This window comes from Polypterus senegalus, chromosome 1, assembly GCF_016835505.1.
Source record: "Polypterus senegalus isolate Bchr_013 chromosome 1, ASM1683550v1, whole genome shotgun sequence".
Classification (NCBI taxonomy): Eukaryota; Metazoa; Chordata; class Cladistia; order Polypteriformes; family Polypteridae; genus Polypterus; species Polypterus senegalus.
Window position 1 is genome coordinate 216,710,012 of NC_053154.1, and position 21,405 is coordinate 216,731,416.

At 36.2% G+C, this 21,405-nt stretch overlaps 1 protein-coding gene across 1 annotated transcript in view; it reads right to left on the reverse strand.

Moving 5' to 3' along the window:
• Positions 1-21,177, reverse strand: part of ecd (ecdysoneless homolog (Drosophila)) — a 28,864-nt gene extending 7,687 nt beyond the window's left edge. Inside the window, exons 1-11 of the mRNA XM_039769007.1 lie at positions 21,049-21,177; positions 19,982-20,188; positions 16,625-16,742; positions 14,291-14,378; positions 13,226-13,404; positions 8,728-8,920; positions 7,968-8,096; positions 5,610-5,735; positions 5,421-5,506; positions 4,550-4,650; positions 3,460-3,661 (exon numbers count right to left, since the gene is read on the reverse strand). Coding sequence (XP_039624941.1) covers positions 3,460-3,661; positions 4,550-4,650; positions 5,421-5,506; positions 5,610-5,735; positions 7,968-8,096; positions 8,728-8,920; positions 13,226-13,404; positions 14,291-14,378; positions 16,625-16,742; positions 19,982-20,186 — 1,427 coding nt within the window. The 5' untranslated portion in view covers positions 20,187-20,188; positions 21,049-21,177. The remainder of the gene's footprint in view (positions 1-3,459; positions 3,662-4,549; positions 4,651-5,420; positions 5,507-5,609; positions 5,736-7,967; positions 8,097-8,727; positions 8,921-13,225; positions 13,405-14,290; positions 14,379-16,624; positions 16,743-19,981; positions 20,189-21,048) is intronic.
• Positions 21,178-21,405: the final 228 nt, after the last annotated feature.

Consider the following 21,405-nt stretch of genomic DNA (forward strand, 5'->3'; position numbering starts at 1 on the left):
CCTAACCTGCCAGTCTCTGGACAATGAGAGGAAATCTACACACACATGGGGAGAATATAATGCCTCGGGCTTGAACCAAAAACAATTAGTATCACTTAAAATAGGAATAGGCTCCTTGGGTATATCAATGCTTAGTGTAAGATTTATTAAATCTGAGAGAAACAAATTCTTGGGCTGCAGTGTGGGAATATTAGGATTTTTAAAAAGATAGAATGAAAGGTCACATAACTTAATCATTTGATTCATTGTGCCAATTAAAGAATAAAATATTTACTGTCTCTTAAATAACATTTTTAATAATGTCTAAAAAATGTATTTTGTGCACTATAAATAATCTACTAGTTTTATTTTATATGGGTAATGGGAAATATTAAACTCTACTAACAGACACTGAACTAAATGTCTAAAGTTTGTCTCATATTTTCTGTTGTTTTTACAGTTGGTCTAATAAAATGTTTTTCACAACACCAGTAAATGGACATTAATCAGACTATGTATTACGAGAAATAATTCTTCCTTGCCATGGCACATTAGACTTTGCACCTCTGTTACAGATTTAGATTCAATGTATAACAACAAACGTGTGATAAAGCACCCACTAGTTGTTCATGGTCACTAAACGGCATTTACAATATGATACTGCCACAGTACACTTAATTCACTCTCCATTCATAACACCCTGAAAATTACCACACTTGTTATTTTCATTTCGACATTTGAATTTAATACTATGATTCCTTCCTGCTACAGACTCGTCTGTGTCATTTCCTCCTTTCTCTTTCTTTCTTCTACATTATGCGCCAACGGCATTGTTTTGTAAGATACAATGTGCCATAATTAAGTGAGCTGAAAACAGTAATTTAGGCCACATGAGCAAAGAATACAAAATAGGAAGCCTTGCCTAATTTCATAATTAATACTCTATAGCAAACGATTATTCTGTCCGTAAAATAGTCTCAAATAAGTGTGGAAACATGATAAAAAGATGGTACATACTGTATCCCTGTTAAATAAATTTCATGTTACTGTGACACCACAACAACTCCATTAATTAATTGGTATACTAATGTTTGCTCCAAAACTGAGGCAGTGCAGATTATACAGTGGTGTTAAAGCAGCAGATACTATTCTTAAACATCTGTTCTGATTTCCTGATTGACAGACAAGCAAAAATATAAAAGAAATCAAGGAGCTAGCAGTGAGAATTTGTGGTTAAAACATAAAGGTGTTGGACTTCAATGGACACAATTAAATTGTTCCATACTGTTTATGCACAGCACCAACGATCTCTCAAAGACATTTATTTAACAGTAAAAAATTGATTAAGGAATGCAATATTGGACTTGCACAAAGATACTGTATATTTTGAGAAGAAAAAAAAAAAACACAAAATGGATTTAAAAATAAACAAAATTGACTAAATGGCTGAACAAAGCTTGCAATGTCTTAAAATGGTAGGATTTAATAATCAACATTTATTGAAGCCCATTCTCAAAGCAAACCCGAGATATATCCATTCAATAACAACTATATTAATTGTCATTCTAATGTTTTGTCCTACACTCTGGCCTTGTTTGAGGTTGCTCAGAGAACCCAGTGCCATTGACAGACTTTGTTTGCACAGATTCCAGACAGAATAAAAAAAAAGCACACATTATGTCAGAGAGCCAGAAATCAACATTTACAGAGGCAACAATATTTATATGGGCATGTAAACATTTCTACTGTTCATTCATTAAGTTGCGCTCATAAAACTGACATTATGTTGTTTGCAGGAAAAAAAAAAAACCTCAAAATCTTCTGAAGGCAGATTGCTTGGTTAAAAGAAGTAGCTAAGAAGTAGGTGCCAGTTCCCTTGTAGAATATAGTGAGACTGTTTCTTTGTACAGGAAAATGTCGTCTACTAACATACATGAAACTTGCAGGGGGTATCAGATTGAATGTATTAATTAAAGGGGGTAGGAATTACTGACGTGAATAAGAATCAGAAGATGGACCAGGAAATTTATAATTAACTGAGATTAAGCACATCTGGAAAGCCCCAACACTTATACAGTGAAATCAAATCATGCACGTGTCAAGTACAATGATGTTTAAGAGTGTTATCCTAATGTAAGAAGCAGCAATGAAGCTAACTAGGGCTTAACAGAAAACTGCTTGGCTTGTCTCCACTCTATAAAATTAGATTATGTAAGTTAAAATATATAATAAAACTTACTCTTAACTCTGTATAAGTTCTCTCTCAATAGGTCTCATTATCTTGATTACTAGATACATGTTTAATTTTACTTTGACACTGGAAACTGTGCGCTATTCTGTAAAGGAATCACAACACACTACAGTGTAGAACATGTACAGTAAACAGTATGATAGGATCCTGGTTGCATCAAGAGACATTAGATTCAGACACCACAATGAATTACTGAAATTGCATATGGAATATTCTATGTAGGACAGAGGTTACCATACTACAAAGAGAACAGTGAAAGTGGTACCAAAAAAAAAAAAAAGGGCAATCAGGAGTGTGTCTGTGCTACAAGTAAAAACAATCACCTAATCCGTAAGACTAAAGGAATTAATCCTTAATAAGTGGCAACAGAGAAGCCTCTTTAGGGACATAACATAGTTCTTTACGAATTCTCAACAGCATTAATAACACTTAACATAACTAAATTCTTTCCGTTAAACAATAAATCACAGACGGGTTGTGGAAATCTAGAACTTAAATCCAAATCAAATATTTGAAATGTAGACCCCCAGAGCTCAAAAAATGAATAATGGGAAAACATACCTATATGTTACTATAGTAGCTATACAGAATAAGTGGTGTAGTCTTGTTTAAACATTTTGTTACGTTCTTATGTTTCATTCTAGTAAATGTATCTTGTCACAAAAGTAAAAAAAAAAAAATAAGCTTACAATTTATCTCCACTAGCCATTATAAATGCAAACATGAACACATAATATTTTATTTCACATTCGTTTTAAGTATATACTGCTAGTACAGTTAATAGAAAACAATCAAACAGAGTAACTATGAGCAGGACTCACCAGTATGACAAGTTTACTTAAGGTGATCAATAAGGTGGGCTACAGAAAGAGAATGGTTATAATCTGGCAGGTTTTCTCCTTGTTAATTAATTAGAAGTTTAATTTCAGTTTGAGGAAGTGAAAATGCTGCAGAATATAAATTGTATAAACTAGCTTCTGTTTACTTGTGTGGTTTAAATAAGTGATGGTTTTAATTTCTTTACAGCTTAGTTATTTCTTATTAAAGGATTGTCAAGCACTGGTATCCAAGTTAATTCAGGTCTTTCAAGCTCTTGGTGGTGAAAATTTTACTTTTTTTACACTCCCTGACATATTTGGCAGAAATTCTGTAATGCTTCAAAACTAGTAGATTAAAACACTTTCTGATACAACTATATTGTTTAAACTTTTTTTCTCAGTTCTACATACCAGGGCACTTCAGCTCCCTCATGAGTAGACATCTTGTTAATGAAGGCCTTCATGCTCTGTGGGATGGCAGATAGGCTGTAGGCTTCAGCCAGCTCATCATCCTCTAGTCCTGCTTGTACCACTGGTCTTTGAGCAGATGAACGTGAGGCCTGTTCTAGAAGTCTATCCAGCTCTTCAGGCGATATTTCCAACCAGCTGTCACCTGTTGATGAGCAATTCAGGTGAAAGAATGTCAAACAGGTAAACTGTCCTTTTTGGACATTAAATATTGGAAAAAAGCTTTACCTTACTGATATTAATGCCTAGTTAACTCCTTAATCTTGCAATGGCCAGCATGCATGGGCTGGCATCCCTGCCAAGAATGTTTAAGGTTCCTTACCTTGCCAGTAGTAAAAGGCAAGAAGAAAGGCAGGGTGTTCCCTGCCGTAGCCAGGACATGGACAACAGAGGATATGCTGGGGTCCCAGTGGGGCTTGACTGAAGATCTTTACCCAGGAAGACAGTATAGTGGAAAAAAAAGGAAGGAAACCTGCCTGGACTATTTGATCCCCTGACTCATTAGATGGCAGTATTCCTGGGCTATGGTACCCATACGGACACCGGCAGGGTATGCTAGGAACTGTAGGGGACAGCCCTGTTGAGTTCTGTAGGTGGCACTAGGGGATGCTACAGGGATTACTGAATCCGACTTTGTGAGGTTTCCACCTAAATCAGAAGTGATTCCTGTGGGCAATGTTCTGGCACCGGAAACACACCCAGGTCTTAAATAAAAGGAGCCACTCTACCTCACCCTAATGAGCTGGAGTCAGGTAGAAGAGAACAAAGCTTACCTGGGAGGAGTGGAAGAAGGAGAGAGAGAAAGAAGGAAAAAAATACAAGATAATCAAGTCTGTATTGGTGTTGAGAATGATATAAGAAACTTGTTTAAGGGCATTTACAGTATATGAATAAATCATTTATTTGAACTCAGGCGTTTGTGAGGTGGTGTAAGGGGTTTGGGGTGCTGTTATGCCTGCTACTGGTCACAATCTATATTGTTCTCCTGATACTGGGTGGTTAGTGTTACACAGGAAACTGTTTTGTTACTCACTGTCTTCAGCTGGAAGATGTGATTGATTAGTTCTCATTTCCTCTATGTTGTAGGGGTTTCTCTCCAGTAACTGCAGTATTTCTTCTCCGGGAGACAGAACACTGAAAATAAGGGCATATGAAACTATGGGTAGACTTTTTGCACAAATTTAAATTAATGCGGTCAACCTACAGAGATTTAGAGACACTGGAAGGGCGAAATAACAAGATGTCATGTAACCATGCTAAATTCTAATTTTTTTAAAATAAATTCTAATTCCAACAAGATTTATACATAAATAGAAGGGAAAATTAAGGATACTTTTAAAATTTTTTAAAATAAACCAAAAAGCAAATACCAGTCTAAATTATTTAACAGACAGCACTGCAACAAAACTCACAAAGCAATTTAGACAATAAACAAGAATGCAATGAAAAATAGGTACTGTATAAACAAATATTTGCATTTTCAGCTCAAAATAAACAAATATTGACATTTTTACCACAGAATAGAACACTGAATTTGACACTTATTGGAAAGAAAAATCAGAAACTCAAATTTTACCTTTTAAAGCAGGACTCAATTAAAAAAAATTATAAATGACAGTGTTCAAAAACATTCACACATGGTACACTCAAGTTGATAAATGTCAAAATATTTTAAAATAGTGAAGGACCTTCACAGATTATTATAAAAAATAGGAAGAAAAAGACCGATTGTTGTAGAGGTCCTGCTTTTAGAAGATAAATTATAATAGAAAGAAGGGAAGGAGCATCTACCTAAAATTTCTGTTTTATAAAATATTAATGAACACTCTTTGCAGGTTTTATAAAGTCAGTTAAGTAATAAAAAATTAAATTGGGTCTAAGTGGAGGAAGTTATTTTTTCTTACTTGTGTGGTTTAGATATAAACTGCTGGAAGAAAACTTCAGCTTTTCTAATCAGTTCTTGAAACTTTGCAGATCCTTCAAGTTCTCCCTATGGAAAAGAATTTCATGAAGATAAGTAACTAATTTCCACTGACATATGTAGCTGATTTTAATGATTTCATAGTTGTCAAAAATGATAAAAACACACTTACCTTAAAATAGTCATTTTTCTTCAGGCTATCAAAAAATCCTTTCCAAAGGGGATTATTACCAATAGGTATGCTACTCTCAGACGTGCCCTTTACACATTTGGAACAAAGTATCTCAAACCCATGTGCCTGAGTGAGAAAATACAATTACAGGAAGGATGGAATGATAGATATACAAACAAAGATACATACACACACTATATGTGCGTACAATCAACAGACAACATAAAAACCTAAACGTCATGTCTGCATACATTGAGCACACATGTATCTGGAGATGTCTGTCCACTTTCTTCCCCCGATTTGTGTATTTTCTATGAGCATTCATAAACTTCTAAATGTGTACTGGTTTTTAATCAGACTAAATGCTGGGTTTTGGCTTGGCCACTCTATGATATCTGCCATCTTATTGTGAAGACACTCCATTTTTGATTTTGCTAAATTCTTATGTCACTGCCTTGTGAAATCTTTATTGCAGTCTTTTATAAAGTGAAATAAGTTTTCCTCAAAAAATTGACTAGATTCTATCAGTAAAAGTGTCCCACTCCTGAAAAGCATTACCTTAACAGGAGGCTGTCATCATCGCATTACATAATAGGCATTATGTTACATGGGTGATGCAATTTAGTAAGAACAACATTCTTCCCAAAACAATTACAGTTTTGCTTTATCAAACAACAAAATACTAAGGAATCATCCACATGCTTTCTTATACATTTCCAGGCATGGTATCAATCATGTATTTTCAGGAATTACATTTTTGTGTATTTTCCATATACAGTCATGGCCGAAATTATTGGCACCCCTGGAATTGTCCCAGAAAATGAACCATTTCTCCCAGAAAAGTGTTGCAATTACAAATGTTTTGGTATACACATGTTTACTTCCTTTATGTGAATTGAAACAACACAAACAAAATAGAGGAAAAAAGCCAAATCTGACATCATTTCACACAAAACTCAAAAAATGGGCTGGACAAAATTATTGGCACCCTCAACTTAATATTTGGTTGCATGCCCTTTGGAAAAAATAACTGAAATCAAGCGCTGCCTATCACTCTTCATTTGCAAACTGCTCAATGTCTTTCAGATTTGAAGGGCGCCTTCTCCCAACAGCAATTTTGAGATCTCTCCATAAGTGTTCAATCGAATTTAGATCCGGACTCATTGCTGGCCACTTCAGAATTCTCCAGCGCTTTGTCTTCAACCATTTCTGGGTGCTTTTAGAGGTATGTTTGGGTTCATTATCCTGCTGGAACACCCATGACCTCTGAAGCAGACCCAGCTTTAAGACACTGGACTCTACATTGCGCCCCAATATCTTTTGGTAGTCTTCAGATTTCATGATGCCTTACACACAGTCAAGGCATCCAGTGCCAGAGGCAGCAAAACATCCCCAAAACATCATAGAACCTCCACCATGTTTGACTGTAGGTACTGTGTTCTTTTCTTCGTAGGCCTCATTCCATTTTCTGTAAACAGTAGAATGATGAGCTTTTACCAAAAAGCTCAACCTTGGTCTCATCTGTTCACAAGATGTTTTCCCAGGATTTTGGCTTCTTCAAGTACATTTTGGCAAACTCCAGTCTGGCATTTTTATGTTTCTGTGTCAGCCGTGGGGTCCTCCTGGCTCTCCTGCCATAGCGTTTCATTTCATTCAGATGTTGATGGATAGCTTGAGCTGACACTGTTGCACCCTGAGTCTGCAGAACTGCTTGAATATGTTTTGAAGTTGATTGGGGCTGTTTATCCACCATTTGGACTATCCTTCGTTGCAGTCTTTCATCAATTGTTCTCTTCTGTCCACGTCCAGGGAGATTAGCTACAGTGCCATGTGTTGTGAACTTCTTGATTATGTTGCGCACAGTGGACAAAGGAACATGAAGATCTCTGGAGATGGACTTGTAGCCTTGAGATTGCTGATATTTTTCCACAATTTTTCTTCTCAAGTCCTCAGGCAATTCTCTGCTCTCCATGCTTAGTGTGGCACACTCAGACACACAACAGAAAGGCTGAGTCAACTTTTCTCCATTTTAACCGGCTTCAGGTGTGATTGCTATATTGCCAGCACCTGTTTCTTGCCACAGGCGAGTACAAACGAAAATAAAATGAAATAAAACGATTTACCTACAATTTTGAAAAGGTGCCAACAATTTTGTCTGGCCCATTTTTGGAGTTCTGTGTGACATGATGTCAGATTTGAGTTTTTTCTCTGTTTTTTTGTGTTGTTCCAAAGCATGGAAAATGCTTTAGAATTAAAAGGGCTCTCTTTTTTGCCCAAAACTGTGGATTAATACCCGTACTTGCATATAGTTCTTTAGAGTAAATAAAACATTAAGCATCATTAATGTTTTAATCTTACCAATTTCATTCCAAGTTCATGGGCTTTAAACTTGGGGTGTGAACGTGGAGGCAACATGTAGCCACTTCGTTTATCTGGGATGAATCTCTGCTGCTGCAATTGTGCATAAAGACACTTAGTAAATGTCACCTGCAATAAACAAAAAATGGAATTAAACATTAATAAAGGTGCAAAGATGGCAGTGTGCTTCAAAGATGATTCAATCCTCTGTGCAGGTTTAATTTACATACAAATACCTATTTTTCACTTTTGGCTTTCATTTATACATACATAAGCAAAGAACTGGAATGTTTCAGTACAGAGAATGAGTTAAAACTAAAATAATATAGAGTTGTACATTCAATGTTTAACATGGATGGGAATTTTTGATTCAATAGGTAATATTTACTTTACAGAACTTTAATTAAACAAACAAGTTTCAACAAACATTTTCAAGCCTGCGTAATTCAATTATGACAAAACTGATAACAACCACATAATTTATTTAACTCAAGGACAATTCAAAAATCACTGGTAGTAATGACTAAATTAGTATATACGCTGTAAACCATATATGTATATAGAAATGCAATTCATCAACAATATAATACAATTCACTTTATACTGGTCCAGCTCTTACGCTAGCTGTTTAACTATAATAGTTCTTGCTCTGCTGAGAAAGAATACAAAAAACAATGCTACTCATTGGCCTTCCCATAACAGAATGACTATAGAAAAAAACAAAAGTTTTCTTTGCTTTTAGTCTATGTTAATCACTTACCACAGCCATCACACGTGTTTCAGGAGTAAAGAATCTGAAAGTACGACAGGCTTGAAGATCTATAGGATCTCTCAGGTAGAAGGCAGTTACAGCTGAAGCAACAAGGTCAGGGCGGATCTTGAGAACAGAAACAATACCTGCTGGCAAGTAGCAGTGAGCATGATGAAAGTTGGACTGAATCTTCTGTGGGTATCTAAAATTTTAAATCAGGGAAATGCATCAGTCTTAAAAATAACAAATCCCCTTAAAATTGTATTAATGTAATTTGTTTCAGTATTATTTGAAATTATTTTAAATTCTAATTAATGATATTGTATGCTCTGCTAATTAGAGTGGTAGTAGGGGCAGTTTAAGCAATTATTCAATTCAAAATAACCCAATAGTATATATCAAAACACAAACAATTTTGGTGAATAAAGGCCATTCTGCCCAACAAAGCTTGACAATCCTATTCACTCTTTTCTCCAAAAAAGTCCTACTTTCTACAACACTACATGGTAAGTTATTATATGCACCTGTAGTTCTCTGTGTGAAAAAAACTTTCAAAATTTTCTGCGAAAATTACTTTCAAATTACTTTTATTTTCTTGTTGAAGAATTAATTTTAAAATAATAGATTGGATCCACTGTATTAATTCCCTTGAAAGCTTTGAACACGTCAATCATGCCACCTCTTAGTCTCTGTTTGCTTAAGCTAAACAGATTCAGCTCTTTCAAACGTTTCTCATAGTTCATACCTCGCAGTCCTGGAATCAGTTTAGTTGCTCTTCACTGTGGTATTTCCAGTACTGCTATGTATTTTATGTAATATGGAGACCAAAACTGCACACAGTACTCAAGATGAGGCCTTGTTAGTAAATTACAGTGCATCCAGAAAGTATTCACAGTCCATCACTTTTTCCACATTTTGTTATGTTACAGCCTTATTCCAAAATGGATTTAATTCATTTTTTTCCTCAGAATTCTACACACAACACCCCATAATGACAAGTTTACTTGAGATTTATTAGAAAGCACATGTACATAAGTATTCACAGCCTTTGCCATGAAGCTCAAAATTGAGCTCAGGTGCATCCTGTTTCCCCTGATGATCCTTGAGATGTTTCTGCAGCTTAATTGGAGTCCACAAGTGGTAAATTCAGTTGATTGGACATGATTTGGAAAGGCACACACCTGTCTATATAAGGTCCCACAGTTCACAGTTCATGTCAGAGCACAAACCAAGCATGAAGTCAAAGGAATTGTCTGTAGACCTCCGAGACAGGATTGTCTCGAGGCACAAATCTGGGGAAGGTTACAGAAAAATTTCTGCTGCTTTGAAGGTCCCAATGAGCACAGTGGCCTCCATCACCCGTAAGTGGAAGAAGTTTGAAACCACCAGGACTCTTCCTAGAGCTGGCCGGCCATCTAAACTGAGCGTTTGGGGGAGAAGGGCCTTAGTCAGGGAGGTGACCAAGAACCCGATGGTCACTCTGTCAGAGTTCCAGAGGTCCTCTGTGGAGAGAGGAGAACCTTTCGGAAGGACAACCGTCTCTGCAGCAATCCACCAATCAGGTCTGTATGGTAGAGTGGCCAGGTGGAAGCCACTCCTTAGTAAATGGCACATGGCAGCCTGCCTGGAGTTTGCCAAAAGCCACCTGAAGGACTATCGGACCATGAGAAACAAAATTCTCTGGTCTGATGAGAGAAAGATTGAACTCTTTGGTGTGAATGCCAGGCGTCACATTTGGAGGAAACCAGGCACCACTCATCACCAGGCCAATACCATCCCTACAGTGAAGCATGGTGGTGGCAGCATCATGCTGTGGGGATGTTTATCAGCGGCAGGAACTGGGAGACTAGTCAGGATAAAGGGAAAGATGACTGCAGCAATGTACAGAGACATCCTGGATGAAAACCTGCTCCAGAGTGCTCTTGACCTCAGACTGGGGCGATGGTTCATCTTTCAGCAGGACAACGACCCTAAGCACACAGCCAAGATATCAAAGGAGTGGCTTCAGGACAACTCTGTGAATGTTCTTGAGTGGCCCAGACTTGAATCCAATTGAACAGCTCTGGAGAGATCTTAAAATGGCTGTGCACCAACGCTTCCCATCCAAACTGATGGAGCTTGAGAGGTACTGCAAAGAGGAATGGGCAAAACTGACCAAGGATAGGTGTGTCAAGCTTGTGGCATCATACTCAAAAAGACTTGAGGCTGTAATTGCTGCCAATGATGCACAGACAAAGTATTGAGCAAAGGCTGTGAATACTTATGTACATGTGATTTCTCAGTTTTTTTATTTTTAATAAATTTCCAAAAACCTCAAGTAAACTTTTTTCATGTTGTTATTATGGGATGTTGTGTGTAGAATTCTGAGGAAAAAAATGAATTTAATCCATTTTGCAATAAGACTGTAACATAACAAAATGTGGAAAAAGTGATGCGCTGTAAATAGCTTAAACATGAACTCCTCTGAAATTTAATTAGTCTTCTTAGTCACTTTTTCAAAATGTCTGAATGTAAAAAGTGAAGAGTCAACCATGATTCCTAGGACCTTGTCATAAGATGTATGCTCAAGTTTAAAACATCTTGTTGTGTATTCAGATCTAAACATTTAACTTCCTAAATGTAATATTTTACAATAACTTTTCCTAAATTTCACTGGCTACAAATTTATTCAAGTTTGAATTCTGTGTAGGTTCTTCTGTAATGAGTCATCCAATTTAATTCTGAGTATTCTGTTTTACCAAAACAAATAAAGAGTTGTCAGACCATAATAGTATATTTAACTATTAAATTTACACTTAACAATTACTTAAAATAAGACAATTTTAAAACAGGAAAAAGGGGAAAGCTCACTAAAGGAGATTGTTGACGTTAATAATGTCATTCCAATTTAGGGACACAGGGGGTGATAAATACCCAGGCAACACAAGCAACATGGCAGTTCCCCTCCTTGGTCAGGAAAGGGCCCAAATCACAAATTAAAAATCACAAGTTGCAGAGTGAGCACACCAATGCATTTAATTCTGTCCCTTAAGTAACTGACCCTTGAATAATGATCTTAAGATGAAGACATGTTTTTGCTTTGTGTCTATGCCCACAGTAATCTATTGTTCAGAGGGGAGGAGCGAAAACTTTAGATTCGTCAAAAGTTTTGATCTCCGGTTTTCAATGGATCTCCCCTGATACCAAAAACATCAATATCTTGATGATGGGTTTGTGTCCGTCTGTGTGTGTTAGTTTCTCAAAGTCAGTCTAGAGCTAAAACAGCTGGATGGGAAAAATACCAAACTCAAAACTTAAGCCTGTTATGAGATGCTATTAATTATGAACTCTTCTCATCAATCGTTATCGTAATGACCTATTTTATGATCAGAAAGATAAGCATCAGAGCTGTAAATACTGAAATGTTATAGAATAGTTTGGGTAACTTGGTTCCTTGGGTGCAAAGCCTACTGACACTCACATCGGAATTTTTAATCTTCCACTGCTTAATAATTTAAAGTTTGTTGTTACTAAACAAAATAATGATTCTGTATCTTTCAAAGTGCGATAGCTTAGACATTTCTAGAACTTTTGATATGGCAACCAGAATTTATGGTTTCCATCTAATACACTTATTTATTAGTTAAACTGCACCAGCATCACACTTGGTTTGTGAAACTACCAGGGATAACAATCAGTTCTACTAGGACAGTTCCTGTGGGCATCACTTTCTCTGTCATGCTATAAACTTTGAAACTGAGCAAGCAACAGATGTAGCATAACTGGCATACACTGCATCCTCAGGCACCCGTCCAATCATATGATCCCACTAAGTAATGGGCAGGTTCGCCCTGCTGTCCTAACCTTAATCCCCAAACTTGAGACACTGGTGAAAAGAGAGATGGGGAAAATTTATTTAAAAAACAAAGGTTGGAGGGTGAAAACTAGGTGGAAAAGAGTTTAAACCACTCCAACGAGAGATAGTAATATGTAAGAAAATTAAAGAATTTATGAGAGGGTGACTGCACCAGGATCAAAAGGATAGAGGTACTCAGCTCTGAAGCACATTTACTGTCACTGATGTTAAACAAGAACCTCACAGTTAAGACATCACTTTCATTTTATTTAGTCTGGTTTAATGTGGCTAGTGATCTAAACTGTTCCAACTATTCATAAAGACTCCAACATTCAAACACTGTGGTGTTGGTGGAGTTTAACAAATACTGTACATGGAATAGCTGGAGTGTCTGGAGGTGTGTAGAGGTTTGGGAACCAAACTAGTGTGGTTATAGCAATCTCACACTTTTGTAATTATTCTAATATTATACAGTATTTTTGTGGGCACATAAACACTTACTGAGCAAATGCTTTAATAAGAATATCCTTATGTATCCTAACATTTTTCACAGTACTGTATTTATAATTAAAGTAATAAGGATAATAGTTTGACATGACATTGAGGAGATCTGGGGGCTAGAATAAAAGTTAAAAGAAAAAAAAAAAAAAAAAGATTTTACTTTCTTATTACCCTGCAATCCGTCTGGCCACTGAACTGCGGATAGTTTCTGCTGCAAGACATTCTTCTGAATTACTGCCAATAATTTTCAGTGCCTGAAGGATTGAAGGATTTCCTTCAGATAGCCACAATCTTTCATCTTCAGTTTTAGGAACTGGAATTATATGCAGTTCACCCTGAAAAATAAACACCTGAAACAAAAAAAGAATGACTGTAACAAATCATATTATACATTGTCTTAATCTGGAATTCTAAATGTACCTTAGTACATGCAGAAAAAAATGAAATTAACACTATTGAGATAACAGTTAATTAATGCCATGAGTCCAAAGAAAATTACAATTTGAACAGTGGTGTTGAAGCCTTATGGCATTCATTGGTCAAAAGTCCAGTACAAAAACTATAGAGGACGCTACACTGGAACTGTGGTCTAAATTAAGATTACTGATTAACTGGCAAAACAAACAGTTGCTTCATCAGCGGCTTTCTCCATATTCTGATTGATAACTTAAATCAGAAATTCTATTGTACCAAAAGAATGTCAAGCCAGTCTTATTAGAACCACATCTCACTCATTCTTTACTCTTATTCAGACTTAAACAATGTCTGGCATTGATATTAGTTACTTACAGCATGCTGTTGAAAAGCTAGCTGGAGCAACAAAACAGCAAAACAATAATAAAGAAATAAGTAAAGGTATGAAATGTCACAACAGTTATACACACTGCTTTTGATGAGTTATAGATCATTGCTCTCAATAACTAGTAAGCTGACAGAGTGAATATAAATTTTCTTCTTTAAAATATAACTGATAGTGCAAAAAACTCAGGTAACTGAAGCTGTTAAGGAACAAGACAAACACACAGAGATTACAAAAATACAGAAGAACCATATGCCAATTTTCCCAAGAACATAAATGTCAATTATTTAAATTTTTGTACACATAAAAGAATAATGAGACTGTTTATTATTGAGAAAACAACTTTAACAAGCAGTAGAAAGTCAAATTATTTAACTTAATATTTAATGAAAGTTGACAAATCTAGTTCATAAAAACATTGGCAAATGCAGGCTTACCCGGTTGTTACTACTCTCTGGATTCAGCCATTTAGGTAGATATTCAGCTGCTTCGATCAAAAGGAACTCCCCATCATTGTCTTCTATCCTGCAACAAATTTTTAAAAATAAGTGAAACATCAGTCTGGTACATTGAGGGGAACATTTAATGTTAGTCTTATTTTTGAACAAAAATCAGAAATATTTCAGTGCATATTAAAAACTGTAGAAGTCTGAAATCTTGATCTCTAAATGAAGGATGAACAAACTAATGTAAAAACACTTCTTAAAAAAGAATGGAGTCATTTATTATAATGGATTTACAAGTAAGCATACAGTAAAACTTTCAAAATCATGTTAATGAAATTACTGTAGGTCACCTTACACAACCATGTATAATAAACCATAATTTCATGCAGATAATATGTATGATTAACAAATATAGTTTTTCTAAAGACGCTATAAATGGACAAAACGCTGAAAGTTAAAGTTGGAAGACAAAGGGAATGAAGAAAAAAATATGTCAGAAAGGCAAATATATTTTTTCTGAGCAGGGAACAAAGAATACTTTATTGATTCTTTATGAAATTTCAATGACTCAGTAAAGAGGGGCAAGAGTTTCTACACTGTAATCCATCTCAATTTTTTATATTTTATATTTTGCCACTTAAACAAGCAAAGCTAAGAGCACACATATTAGATACAGCAAGCAATGATTTTGTTTTTTATGTAGTGACATAAGAGAGCAATATGTTTCCTACTGCCACTGAACCTGTCAAACCTGCATTTTGAAGCCTTCTCTTCACAGTTGAAAGTGACACTTGCTTACTTCCACCATTGACCTGTGAGGCACCTATCATGCAAGATAATAACTCTCCAAAACTTGTCATCTGATTCTGTTATGGGTTTGGTCTAGCAAAGCTGTTTCTGTCAAGAGTTTATTCCAGTTTGCAAGTTTCTTTCAATGGTGTATGAAACTGTACTTGCTGACACCTCAGCTTTCTTTAAAGACATTGTAAAGGAAAGACCTACACTTTCAAGGGTTATAACGCTCTGTCTGTCTTCATTTGTTAATTTTCCTTTTCTCTCCATTATAATAGCACTTTACAATAATGTTGTCCAAATAATTTTTCAGGGAGTGTAGCAAAACAGTTTGTTCTAACACTGCTTTTATGTAGACTGAGAGTTTGTGAGTATTCAAGAAAAAACACTCACACACAGTATACACTCAAACACTTCACATGTTTTAAAAGAAACATTTTATTCACCTTGTAGGTTCTCCACATTGCTTGGGGAATGAAGGATAAATTTGACATCTTTCAAGTCAAACATTTTTTTATCACCATAAAAATTTTATCTAAAAAAAAAAAATACCATGCCTCTTATAATAGTTTAAAACTCTTATGGATCAGTGAGGGCTGCAAAACAAATTGCAAAAAAAAAAAAAAAAAGCTATATGTACAGGAACATCTGTATATTTTTTCCTACCTTTCCTCATTGACAATATATTAAGTTCTAGTATATTTAGGAATGATATAACTATATTTTCAATTTGCAAAATATGGACAAATTTCTCAAGAAAAGTTGAACATGATTTCTATGTTGAAATATTCAAATAAATTGTAAATCATCCAAACATATATCAATATATCGCTAAGCCATACTACAAACCAAATCAATATTTTCTTAAAGCCAAATATTTTTGCCATGATAAAGTATAGCAGTTGATGTGATTTAAACGAAATGAGAAAAAAAACAGAATTATTTATACTTTCAAGTAAATGTTGCCATACTTGATTCAGCAATGCAACTTACAGAACCCAACAATGTATTTTAAAATTAATAAAAATGTACACTGTCATATATTCATATTTATTTAAATTTATTTAATGCTCACAATAAAGAAATTTTGGGAGTTCTACAAAGAGCTAAATTCAGTTCTAGTCATCTTATATTAACACACTAATTTGAAAGTAACCTCACTTCATAAATGATGCCTATTGCCTCTATACAGAAGTATTAATTAATTCATTAATCAGTTACAATGGTTCTGGGATGGGGTATCCTTATTTTCCTTTCCATCATTTGTATACTGTGCCACAGTCCAGATGTGCTGTTTTAAAAATTGCATTAGTGTAGAGATTGGTATCTCTATGTTAGCATGTACCATAAAGTGAACTAGTATTCCAATTACTCCAGATCTGTTCATGCCTCAGCACATTTAGCAGAAATAATGACACTTATAAAGATATGTACCCTATAAAACGAGCATTGAAAATACATTATAGGTGAAATACAGTAAATTAGGTGACTGAGATAACTCTGTGAAAAAAAAAAACATTAAAAAAATCCTACTTTGCCACAAGCTTGGGAAATTCTTTTGTGATCTCTTGCACCAGGTATACAATGAACCATTCATCTTCTACATTATCACCAAAGTTTGTAGAGCCTCCAATATGTGCTGGTACATCCTCTGAAAATAAATTATTTACCATCAGATGTGCAAAATATTGTTTAAAATGCAAATATATAATCATTAACTTTTGTAAATGTAAATTTTTCAAATGTCTACTGGATGTCAATGTTACTGATACCTAGTGGACATTCAAAGATTTGCAATATTTGATGGAGAGACGAATGCAAGAAAGATTTTGACGTGAACAGGCTATCAAATGGACAGTAGCTTTCAATTCCTATTCCACTAACACTGAAAGAATTCAAGTTACAAGGAGACATCTGGTTTCTCCTCAAAGTTCATATTGAGCAGTCTTTGAATAAATCTAACAGATTTCTTCTAAAGATTCTTGAAATACAAAAAACTAATTTGTTTACAGTATTCTGACTCATAATTACATTATACAGCTTCTGTGAACTTGTATTCTGTGTAGCAGTCCAGACTCCCATTCTTAATATTGCTCAACAGTGTTTTTATGTAATGTGCCCATTCTAGCAAACTGGTCATCACACACCATGGACTATTCTGTTACAAAATAACCACAGATTATGTCTGCTTTTTTTTCCACTGAAACAACAAGATCAATTCAACTCAGTATAAAGATCAGACTTCATCATAAAAAAAAAAACTTGGAAAGTTTTTCCAACACTGTTCACCATGCTCTCATCTCTAGAATGTGAAATGAAGCAGCAACACAGAATATTAAAAAACATTCTTAACCAATAGCACCGGACGGGAATTAGAAACTAGCCATGGATATGGCATCAGTCCACTGAAGGATCCACTCTGAACATACCCACAGTCATACTGGGCCATTTTAGAACTGCAGGTTAACCTATCAAGTACTGGACATTTTAAGGATATGGAAAGAAAACTCATGTAGAAACATTTGAGAATATGAGACTAGCTGTAGGTTTCAAGCACAGAATTCTGGATCCAAGAGACAGCAAAGTTAATCATGCCTCCCATTGTGGAAAAGGGAAATTTACAATGCAAGGGAATTAGCTTTAAGGCCATACTGCCTATTTGCTGTGCATTTGCTGGGTTAAACAAAATATTTAGAGTGATCAATTGAGATTTAAAACCTTAAACTAAAAAGATTCCAACTGTCAGAATTTACCCCTATCTAGGATTGAAAATTTCTGATGATCACTATTAAAATATACTGCTCAAAAGAATTAAAGGAACACTTTTTAATCAGAGTATAGCATAAAGTCAATGAAACTTATGGGATATTAATCTGGTCAGTTAAGTAGCAGAGGGGGTTGTTAATCAGTTTCAGCTGCTGTGGTGTTAATGAAATTAACAACAGATGCACTAGAGGGGCAACAATGAGATGACCCCCAAAACAGGAATGGTTTAACAGGTGGAGGCCACTGACATTTTTCCCTCCTCATCTTTTCTGACTGTTTCTTCACTAGTTTTGCATTTGGCTACAGTCAGTGTCACTATTGGTAGCATGAGGCGATACCTGGACCCTACAGAGGTTGCACAGGTATTCCAACTTCTTCAGGATGGCACATCAATATGTGTCATTGCCAGAAGGTTTGCTGTGTCTCCCTGCACAGTCTCAAGGGCATGGAGGAGATTCTAGGAGACAAGCAGTTACTCTAGGATAGCTGGAGAGGGCCATAAAAGGTCCATAACCCATAAGCAGGACCAGTATCTGCTCCTTTGGGCAAGGAGGAACAGGGTGAGCACTGCCAGAGCCCTATAAAATGACCTCCAGCAGGCCACTGGTGTGAATGTCTCTGACCAAACAACCAGAAAGACTTCATGAGGGTGACCCAAGGGCCCCATGTCCTCTAATGGGCCCTGAGCTCACTGCCCAGCAGCATGCAGCTCGATTGGCATTCGCCATAGAATACCAGAATTGGCAGATGCACCACTGGTGCCCTGTGCTTTTTACAGATGAAAGCAGGTTCACCCTGAGCACGTGACAGAAGTGAAAGGGTCTGGAGAAGCCATGGAGAACATTATGCTGCCTGTAACATCATTCAGCATGAGCAGTTTGGTGGTGGGTTAATGATTGTCTGGGGAGGCATATTCATGGAGGGTCACACAGACTGCTACAGGCTTGACAAAGGCACCTGGGCTGCCATTAGGTATCAGGATGAAATCCTTGGACCCATTGTCAGACCCTATGCTAGTACAGTGGCTCCTGGTGCACGACAATTCCTGGCCTCACGTGGTGAGAGTATGCAGGCAGTTCCTGGAGGATGAAGGAATTGATACCATTGACTGGCCACCACACTTTCCTGACCTAAATCCAATAGAACACCTCTGGGACATTATGTTTTGGTCGATCCAATGCCACCAGGTTGCACCTCAGACTGTCCAGGAGCTCAGTGATGCCTTGGTCCAGATCTGGGAGGAGATCCCCCACAACACCATCTGTCATCTCATTAGAAGCATGCACCGATGTTGTCAGGCACATATACAAGAACATAGGGGCCATACAAAGTGCTGCGTACAATTTTGAGTTGCTGCAATTACATTTTGGCAAAATGGACTAGCCTGCCACAATTTTTTCACTCTGATTTTTGGGGCGTCTTTGAATTCAGGGCTCTGTAGGTTGATTATTTTCATTTCCATCAAACGATGTGGCATCCTTTCGTTCCTAACACATTACCCAGTCTATATCAGTATAGATATCCAGGAGGATTTCTTTTTCCCATTGAGATCTGATGTGTTTTCAAAGTGTTCCTTTAATTTTTTTGAGCAGTTTATATAACATCTAGCCTCACCAGTAGGATATCACACAACTGTTCCAATTAAAGGGAATCTAATAGGATGCCTGTTACAATACGCAAGTTATTTTACAAACTGATTAATTCAAAATCATTCATTAATTTCCTGAGCACACTTCTAGCTCTCTTGTAGGAAAATGAGTCATTCCAAAAGCACAGAGTGCAGGGCAGAAATCAACAATGTCCAGACCAGAGTGTCTGTCTTTTGCAGGGCACACTTATGCATACACCTATATTACGACCACAACCTAACCTGCATGTTTCCAAGTTGCTAGGGATATGGGAAGAATCTGCAAAATATATATACATAAACAGTGACTGGACTATAAACCAAGCCCAGTCTTGTGAAGCTTGAAGAAAGCTTTGCTGACCACTGCCCTATCATTATGGATTATTATGCTATGTACACAATATAAAAAACATAAAAAGCAACAAAATGATAGTACAGACTTCACCAAAATACTGAACACTTAATTTCTTGAAAATACAATACAAAAAAAAAATCACCTTTATCTGGAACGTAGTTAATGTTAAAAGGCTGATATTGCCAAATATACTGAACTAAAAGCGGTGCAAATCGAGCCAGAATCCGTTCAACATATTGCTGCAGAATATTCCTCCTTTCCTCAGGCTCTGTAGGTTCAGCTGCTGTTAAAAATAGCTGATACTGTACAGAGTCTTCCGCAATTGTGGGTCTTCCAAACAGTTCCATCACTGGAGTAAAAATGAAAGATTATTCAATATAATATTGACAACCAAGTCACAAAATGTAAACATACAGTTAAGTTTAACCACACTAGAAAATACAATGACAGTTTAAACTTCACTTTCGAGGGTCAAAGTGTAATGTATGCATTGCAGCAGCGGCAGATTTTACAAAAGGTATTTGAAATACTCCCGTTAAAGACAAAGCTGTAAGGCTCTTGTTTGCAATTTACAAAACTGTTCGCTAAAGCCACCATAATGCTACACACATCCCTGCATAGGAAAGATAAGTGGTCAACAGGATGTAAAATGGCACTTGTCCTCAAATATAAGTACTCACTTCAGTGCTGCCAGCTTTTAATAAAAAAATTATATTTAAGGCAAAATATCAAGGTAAAGGGACACACGTAAAGTTATGCGTGTACATAAAATATTTTTTATAACTAAATATTTGATAAATATACAAAGACAGCATCTAACAGCCCCCTTACGGTTTGGTGTAAAATGCACAAGTTGCTGTGCAATTTAGCCACTTTAAGGGGTAGCAGAACCCTTTGTACAAAGCAGCAGAATGTCATAGAACTAGTGTGTGGATGGGATAAAAAATGTTGCTGGTTCATAATTCATGTTACTCATTAAGTGAGTTTGGGCAGTTCAACATGGCATGTCAGACAAGCAACACATGAGGTAACCGATTGGCTGTCTTTTCATAAAAACTACACTGGAATGATTTTTTTCTGGCAATGTTTCTCAGTCCGGTTTTGCGCACATGTTCTGATGCAATAATGCATCAATAATGTGTGGCTGATAACACTCTTTCGTCACTAATAAAATAATATTTAATAAAATAAAATTAAAATTAAACTAACCGGCATGGTTTTCCACTGATCACAGCTTCATAGCGGACAGAAAGAAATTATACGTAGCTTAACTGTGCGGTCAGTAAACTGATCCACCATGTTGTTTTCATGACGAACAGGTCCTCTAGTAATCGCCTTCCCACAGGAAACATCAAACGACGATCAATCAGTTCCTGATCACTGTAAGGACTGCTTAATGTCAGCGCAGTAGTTATTATTTTATTAATATATATATATATATATGCATGTATTTTTTCCTCATATAAATGATAAATGTACATCAGCATGTTTTCCTGGTAAATTTATAGAATGGCGCTCGGCTCAACAGTTTTTACAACATACATCCTTCTGATCCCTATACAAGCA